Raw genomic sequence first — 8,944 nt, 5'->3', positions numbered from 1 at the left:
GCCATTGCTGGTCAACGCTGTCTGCCTGGCACTCTGTAACTCAGCCTTGTCAGCCAGCAACCTTGGGAGTGTGGCAGCTGCAGTTCAAACACTCTTTTCTGGAGCACTGGCCTTGCACCAGTCTGGACAGAGAGAGGTGGGAAACTGCTGTAAGTTGGTTCTCTCCATCCCTGTGAATATATGTCAAGTGAAGAGCTGGCAGAGAGTGGGCAAGACAAGGCAGCAGGTGCCAAGAGGAAATGACCATCCAGCATGAAAGGCTGGAGGGAAGTAGACTGGATGACAGTAAAGGGGAGAGTGTGGGTGGAAAATGTCCTGGCAGTCGCTCACAAGTGTGCTGTTCCCTCATTTGAGAGCGCAGCTGTGGGTAAGCAAACCAGCAGGACTTGGGTAAGAGGGTTCAAAGAGTGCTGAGAGAGCTGCAGATGTTATTGCTAAACCATTCTCCATCATCTCTGAAAAATCACGGAGTACAGAAGGGGTGCCTGAGGACTGCAGGAAAACCAATGTTGCTCCAGTCTTGAAAGGAGGATCTAGGAAACTATGGGCCGGTCAATCTCACCTTCATCCTTGGAACAACCCATCCTGGATGTCATCTCTCAGCAAGTGGAGAAAGAGAAGGTTATCAGGAGTAGTCAAGATGGATTCACCAAGGGAAATGGGCTGGGTTAGTAGACAGTGAGGTAGATTGAGAACTGGCTCAGTGGCAGAGCTCAGTGTTGTGATCAGACTAGTTGGAGGGCTTTTAGCAAGCACTGTTCCCAGGGGTCAGTACTGGGTCCAGTCTTGTTCACCCTATTAATCAGTGACCTGACTGAAGGGACAGAGTGTACCTGCAGTAAGTTTGATGATGATACAAAACTAGGGGGAGTGACTGACACACCAAAGTGCTGCATAGCCCTGCTGCAACACCTGGACTGGCACAGGAGCCAGGCATAGAGGAACCTAGTGAAGCTCAAAGAAGGCAGGTTCAGGGTCCTTCACCTGAGGAAGAAAAACACAGGGCACCAGCACAGGCTGGGGGCTGACCTGCTGGAAAGTAGCTTTGTGGAGAAGGACCTGGGAGTCCTGGTGGTCAACAAGTTAGCCAGCAGTGTGCCCTTCTGGCCAAAAAAGGCCAGTGGTATCCTGGGGTGCATTAGGAAAGGTGTGGTCAGCAGGTCTGCCCTTCTACTCAGCCCTGGTGAGGCCACATCTGAGGTGCTGTGTCCAGCTCTGGGCACTTCAGTACAAGAGAGACCTCAACATGGAGTAGGTCCTGCAGCAGACTATAAAGATGGCTGGGGGACTGGAGCTTATGAGGACTTGGACTTGTTTATGAGAAAAGGGTGAAAGGTAGGATTGTTTATTCTGGAGAGGAGACAACTGAGATGGAATCATCAATGATTACAACTATCTTTAAGGGCAGTTGACAAGAGGATGGGACTAGACTTTTCAGTGGTGCCCAGGGACAGGAAAAGGAGCAAAAGGCACAATTGGAAACACAGGAAGTTCCGTCTTCCAAATATGATGAAATATCTCTACTTTGAGGGTGACAGAGCCCAGCAACTTCTCCTCTTTGCAGCTTGTTTTGAAAGGAAATGTATGATTGCAATGTAGTGTATCATAATTCATCAAGAATAGAAGGCGAGTAAAAGCCATGGGGCTTTTTAAAGTGCCATAGTCCTAGAGCTGCAAATGGATCTGCTGGTTTTAGCACGGCAGTCCCCACGCCCACAGCTCATTGGAACACTCAGTATTGCTTGTAGATTGGTTGACAGAGAGAAGAAGGGATGTAGTCAGTGGGCCAGTGCAAGCTAGGAACTGCTGGTTTTGTTCGTTTTCACTCCTGCCCAGTATTGCAGCTACCAGGTTAAATCATCTCCTTTCTTTCAAGTTTTTTCCGGATGCAATATGAGAGCTCCCAAAGTTTATCTCAGACTTGCAGATACGTAATAGCCGCAAAAAGCCAGACACTTGGCACGAGGCTGCCACATGCTCTGTGGTATCCTGCACAGGACTCCCAGGCATGCAACAGCCTGGCAAGAGCAATGCCACGTACCAAAAAAGCCATTTTAGGATGTGTAAGATCTGTGTGTACCCTGCAATTAGACGGAGAGTACCCTGTAAATACACCTAGCAGAAGGAGCACATACTGTCCATGCACCTTACAGAAATGTGTGTGCGTGCCTGTCTGAGAAATGTGTCTGCTAATGATGAGTGTAAATATTTTCTAAATTTTGCCATAACAGCAGAAAAATCCAATTAAATCAAAGTGCTCAGAGGGATGGAGAGCATCTCCTATGAAGACAGGCTGAGAGAGTTGGAATTGTTCAGCCTGGAGAAGACTCGGGGGAGACCTTCGAGCAGCCTTCCAGTACCTGAAGGTCCTGCAGGAGAACTGGAAAGAGACTTTTTACAAGGGCTTGTAGTGACAGGACAAGGGGAAATTTGACAGAGGGTAGGTTTAGGTGACATATTAAGAAGAAATTCCTTCGTGCAAGGGTGATGAGACTGGAACAGGTTGCCCAGAGAAGCTGTCGTGCCCCACCCCTGGAAGTGTTCAAGGCCAAGTTAGTTAGGGCTTTGAGCAACCTGGTCTTTCCTGGTCATCCCTGCCCATGGGAGGGGGGTTGGAACTAGATAATCTTCAAGGTCCCTTCCAGTCGAAACTGTTCAGTGATTCCATGATTCTGTGAAATTGTGGCTTAATTCCTTACTCTGGTAGGGGCATAAAGAGGGCTAGTAGTGGTACGGTAACTGGGTGTCTGTAAGAATGTGGTGGATATTTGGACATTCTGGCGGGTGGCTGAGTACTCTGGCGGATATTCGGATGTTCTGGTGGATACGCAACAGCGGGGAAGGTCGGTGCGCTGCGGCGGGCACGGGGACGCGCCGCGGTCCCGGCGGGAAGGGCGGCCCGGGCCCTGCTCCGCCCCCGCTGGCCGGCAGGGGGCGCGCGGCCGCCTCAGCCGCGCTCAGCGCCCGCCCCGCCGGGCCCGGGGGATCGGGGGCCGCTGCGGCGGCTCCGATCGCTCTCCTCAGGCGGGGATGGCGGCGGAGGACGAGGCGGAGCTGAGCCTGCTGGAGTGCCGGGTGTGCTTCGAGCCGTACGGCCCCGACGGGCAGCGGCGGCCGCTCAACCTGCCCTGCGGGCACGTCCTCTGCCGTGGCTGCGTGGGGGCCCTGGCGGGCGCCGAGCGCCAGAGGCTGGAGTGTCCCTTCTGCCGGCGGCTCTGCGGCCCCGCCGAGACCAGCGACTGCCGCCCGCTGCTGCAGCTGCTGGAGCTCCTGGGCCCCGCCGGCGGCGGCCTCGCCTCGGCCCTGGGCAGGAGCGGCGGAGGGGCGGCGGCGGGCCCCGCGGAGCTCGGGCTGCGGCTGTGCCTGGGGGGCTGGGGGTCCCTGGTGAACCCCACCGGGGTGGCGGCCTGCCCCGGGTCGGGCCGCCTGGCAGTGGCTCACGACGGCAAGAAAAGGATCCACGTCTTCGGCCCGAGCGGGGTCTGCCTGCGGCGGTTCGGGGAGCGGGGGGACGCGGGGAACGACATCAAGTATCCGCTCGATGTGACGGTCACGTCGGACGGGCACGTGGTGGTCACCGACGGCGGGGACTGCTCCGTGAAGGCCTTCGACTTCGAGGGAAGGGGGGTCCTGGCTGTCCGGGAAGGCTTCTGCTTGCCCTGGGGCTTGGATGCCACCCCCAAGAGCGAAGTAATCCTGACCGACTCGGAGGCAGGCGCTCTCTACCGCCTGGCGGCCGACTTCCGAAGGGGGGAATTAAAGAAGTGTCAGAAGATCCGGTCCCGGCTCGTCAGCCCCAGAGCGGTTGCGGTCTGCCAGACCTCGGGAGCTGTCGTGGTGATAGAGCACCTGAGAGCTCGAGGACCGAGCAAGGGCAGCACCCGCGTGAAGATATTCACTGCGGAGATGGATCTCATCGGCCAGATGGACAGCTTCGGTCTGAACCTCGTTTTCCCCTCCAGAATACATGCTACCGCTGTGGCCTTTGACAAAGAAGGTCGTGTTGTAGTAACGGATGTTTGTAGCCAGGCTGTCATATGCTTAGGGAAACCTGAGGAATTTCCAGTCTTTAATCCTCTAATTAGCCACGGGCTTTCTTATCCTGTCGGACTGACTTACACGGCAAACAATTCCCTCGTCGTTTTAGACAGCGGTGATCATTCAATAAAAGTATATAGCTCTACCTGAGTGGGCTTAGATGCTTACTGCTGCAGGCTCAAGCTGCTTCTGGCCATAAAGCATGTGGAGTTGTGGAGTTTGTAGGAGTGGAGGGACGAGGCGGTTTTGGGGTTTTGAGTGAAATCACCCTCTGACCAGCACGCCGTGCTTCCTTGGAAACTTGTGTCACGTCTCTTGCCTACCTGTGGGAGAGGACTTGGCTGTTACTGCCTGTAGCCAACAACCAATCAACCAAACAAATCATTTGGCATTTTAAAACTATTCCATGCCTTGACAACCAAGTGGTTTTGGTTCTTTTTGACAAGTAATCAAAGACCAGCACTTGTGAAAGTAATGCGTCATATATTTTCAGCATTTCCCAGCACATAGTTTTCATTATTCTTTATTAAGTATAGATACACTCCTGACAGAACTGTTTCCAGGAATTTTGCACAAGGAAGGAGATTGCCTTGACTAAATTATAAGAGAATTGGAAGCCTCCATTTAAGGTTGCATAAAACCAGCTAAAATCATTGTTATGGACGAGCTACCACTGATGAGTGAGTTATGAGAAGTGAAATCATGTTCAAAGATTTTTTTTTTTCCCTACCAGGAAAATGCATTTCTGGGGGCACTCTTTTCTCTGCTAGTTTATTCCCACCTTCATTAAGGTTGGACTGGAGCACTTTGTCGTCCTCTAAAATGCCCAAGTCTGTGTCTTTACCTAGACATAATCTGTGTGGTTACACAGCGTGGGCTGCTTTTCCTGAAAGCCTCTTGAAGAATTCACATTTAGACCACAAATACTTCTGCATATGTAAGTTTGAGTTGGCTGTGCTGCTAACACAGCTACTCGTAGGAGGTGTTCAGCACTGCTGAACTGTGCTGCCCTGTTTTGTCATTACTATGGTGCTTTTGCACTGCAAACTCCAAGACTCAACTGCAAATTGAAATGATAGTGAGAAGTAAGCCTCATTTTTTTTCCCCTAGCTTCCAAATGAGATTTTGATGATTGTGAACACACAGGAGATTTAGATCAGTTTATATTCTCTTGTTTTACTCACAATAATATTATATTCTCACAGTTTTACTGTGGACACAAGTCCTTTTGCCTTATTGCATAGTGGAAATTATGGTATATATGACTTATTTTGAGACGGTTTTAATAGCCCCACTAGAAGTCACTCCTGCATTTTTAGGCATTTTTCTGCTGCTAAAATGATTACTTAGATAGTTCAGCATTAAAATGGAATTAGATATAAATATAAATGCTATCTGCGGTAGAGATGAGTAAGTTAAAATGGAATAAAACTTTTGGGATAATTTATCTTTTTTTAGTAATTGAAATCAATAATATTAAGTAATGTAATTTTAAATTCACAGGCACTCTATGAGTAAATTTTTTATCTGGCTTTTGGTCTGACTTTAGGGCATTTAATAAGTGCATGTGTTACAGCACCAGTGATTTACCAAATACTTGCATTTAATTGGAGCAGTTTAGCCCTCTGATTCAGCCATTTGTTAATCTGTCTCATGTCAACATTTATATAAACAAAACAAATCTATTAATTGCAGCTATTTGTAAAGGTTAATTAAACAGCGGCCTGCCAATAAAGTGTGATTTGCTTACTCCTGTATTATAGTCACTTAGTGATAATTCCTCATATCTTTTCCTCATGTGTTTCCTTGTTACAACATCTTTTCTGTATTGCAGTTGCCCTGTAGATGGTTTCTTCTTCTGTTTGGTGATATCCTGCAGAAGTTGTTGTAGGGCCATTTTTTGCTATTGAAAATTATATGGATGTGCACAGCTGGTATTTTTCAGCCTTCTCTACTGCCTGGCCAAACAACAAGTGCCTTTGGAAAAACCAGAAATCCTCCTTGGCTGTTCTGCAGTACAAGCTGGATGGCCCTGAGCAGGAGCCCAGTTGGGAGGTCAGGAAGGAAATTTACTCAGAGAAGCAGACCCCTGGAATATATATTCTATTCTAGATGCCAAGGAGACACCTGCCTTTGATAGAACAAATTAGATAACACTTCCTTTGGGGCACTGCTGTGTGTCAAAATGCATGCAATGTCATCAATACTGTTTTCATACATAATTAATACTTTGTCACGAAAACATTTCCTCTGAACCATGGGCTGTGAACTTTCATCTTCTCAAACCTTTGAGTGCACTAGGAGCTTGTTTTTATTGCTAAATTCATGGATGGGCAAATTTCATAGGACCTACTGCCATGTAGGCAACTTTCCAGCAGTTGAAATGCTGATTTTTAAACATTTGACTCATACTGTTTGAAAACCTACAAAAATTCCCATTGTTGCCCAGTCTGTTCCTGTCTCCTATGGTAACTAGAAATCACTTGATCTTTGGGTTTGTAAGCAAAATAAACTTTGTGACTTTATTCTACCTAATAGATTTTTCTGTGTGTGCCATCTCCTGCAGTCTCTGCTTTACCTACCTACTGAAAGCAAATCTAGACTCCTTCTGTGAACAATGCAACTGTTTTCCTTTTACTCTACAGCTTGGTGCTTAGTGTTGTACAACACTGTATCAAAGGAGCCATTTCATTCTGCCTTAATGAATTTGATGCAGGTGCCTTAATTGCCATAATGAACTGTATAAAACCAAGTATTAAAATTTTGAGTTCTTCAGCATGTCAGGGAAAATGCAGCAGTAAAGCTGAAATCTTCCTTTTGACACAAAATCTTGTGTTCTGGGAGAGGCATGGCAAGCACCGAAGGGCCCATGCTTTAACTGATTCCTTAGGTTTGGGGTCTGGCTGGTTGGGATTTGGAATGGGGATAACTAGATGTGTGCTTACCTTTGGAAAAGAGTGGTGGCCATTCCATTTAAACTGTGTCTAGTTGCTTCAGTGACAATTACTGTTGAGTTGTTTTTTTTATTAAATCCACCACCTTTGCATAACTCTCTGCCCTCATGCTCTAGCCATTGGATTAAAACCAAATAAATATAATGGACAGTATTCCTTTCATGTCATGTTTTCAGCCCCTAGTGGAGATTGCTATGTCTGTGGTACACACACACACACACTGTAATTCCTATCTGGTTTATTTTTAAGCACTGATCTCAGGTTGCATATAAATATATCAGGGTATGTTTACAGTGTTAAGGAATTAAAAGAGTGAGAGGAGTTTCAGAAATGCATATTGTTTTGATATTTTGTAACGTATTTTTTGTTTTGCTTGTGAAGAAAATAATTTTAGATAAAGAATATTTTTTCAGACTGATGAATAAGGCAGAAAATGTGAAAAAAATGTAAAATTTATTTCATTTTGGCCATTGTCCATTTTGAGCACCTGTCCATTCCCTCCAGTCACATTGCTGTGCACATCAATTCGATCTTTATATTTTCCCAAAGCATGGATGTAACATCACTGCAGCATTTCTTAACATGGACTGATTTCAAGGAAGAGGGTATCTCCTGTAATGTCCAGCCCCCAAAGCACAAAGAATTTTATAGAGCAGGTCCATCAAGATGCTAGTCTTGAATATAGGAGACCTTTCAATTCTGGACGGGTTGAGGGAGGTCAAAAAGCAGCTTTCTGCCCCAGGACCATGGGTCACGATGCTGTTGCACCCTGCACAGGAAGAATTTCTTTTTTCTTCCTCTTCAGTGTTTGAGGTTTTTTTTCCCTGACTCTTCTCAGAGGCTTGTCTTACAGTTTACATGTCACCTGTGAGTCACGGCTTGCCTCCACAGGAGCAAAGCAAAAATACACATATTTTTCAAGTGAGTTCTAAACTTCGCTCTTTATTCAGACATCTCAGGAGAACTGACAGATCGTCCAGAGAACAGCAAGCACTTCTTTGATAATGTTACATAAACATCCAGGCTGTCTCTAAAGTGCCTCCTTTGTGTAACGTGTTCGACTCTCCTGGACAGCTTCAAAGCTCTCCAATACTGGAGGAGTTCTCAGGGAGCAGATGATGCATTGCACTAACACCTTTTTCACACTACTGCTTTCCAAGAGATTTACTGGTATTCCTGAACTTGGCAATGCAACCTCTGTGTGAGGCAAACACAGTACAAATGTCTTGACCCTGCAGCTGCTGACAAGAGAGCTGAAAATCAAGGGAAGCCTTTGGCAGACTTCAGGCTAGATGTCAGAGTTCCCATTACAAGGTTACCTTAATAAAGCAGGGAGAGTCTGTGTTTAATTACCCTCTTGTCTGGGAGGTGCCTTCCTGATTTTGGAAGAAGTTTCGACACTATACTGATGAACTTTTTGTTACCAAGTCCTTTGGTGTTTCCTACAAATCATGGAAATTAATACTTTTCCAAACCACAGTGTATTCCTAGATAATTGCTTCCAGTGTGCTCCACAACGGTGTGTGGTTTCAGTTTTGAAATGCTCCAATTTCACATTGAGGATAGAAAGGAGGAGGGGAGATGAACTGTGAAAAGGAGAAAAAATTAATGTCTGTGGCTTAAGCAGAGGGTGAACTCCACCAAGTCAGAGCACACCCATCATTCCAGTGAAGGGAATGCATTCTTAAGAGGTGAAGCATTTCAGCCTGGAAAATGAACAAGATGGTAAGGGCTATTGCCTTTTGATTAGTGTTTACACCTGGCAGAGGAATAAGTTGCATTTGAACAGATTTTCCAGCTACAATTAGACACTTTCTAGACGGAAATCATTAGGAGAGCTGTCAGTTACTTGTAGCTTTTATTATCTGTTAGTTTGTAGCAAAAATCTGTGAGGATTGGGGGGGGGGGGGGGGGGGGATGAAGATTTGAAGCAAACTAGGCATTTGAAGCAA

At 46.8% G+C, this 8,944-nt stretch overlaps 1 protein-coding gene across 1 annotated transcript; it reads left to right on the top strand.

Annotated features, from left to right (window-relative positions):
• Positions 1 to 3,004: 3,004 nt before the first annotated feature.
• On the top strand, positions 3,005 to 7,083 carry NHLRC1 (NHL repeat containing E3 ubiquitin protein ligase 1). The gene has a single exon (XM_040086296.2). The coding sequence runs from the start codon at positions 3,031 to 3,033 to the stop codon at positions 4,186 to 4,188; it is 1,158 nt and encodes a 385-aa protein (XP_039942230.1). The 5' UTR covers positions 3,005 to 3,030; the 3' UTR covers positions 4,189 to 7,083.
• The last annotated feature ends 1,861 nt before the right edge of the window (positions 7,084 to 8,944 follow it).

This window comes from Hirundo rustica, chromosome 1 (assembly GCF_015227805.2).
Source record: "Hirundo rustica isolate bHirRus1 chromosome 1, bHirRus1.pri.v3, whole genome shotgun sequence".
In the NCBI taxonomy this organism is placed as follows: Eukaryota; Metazoa; Chordata; class Aves; order Passeriformes; family Hirundinidae; genus Hirundo; species Hirundo rustica.
Note: the sequence above shows the minus strand (reverse complement) of the source record. Positions and strands in the feature narration are given on the sequence as shown.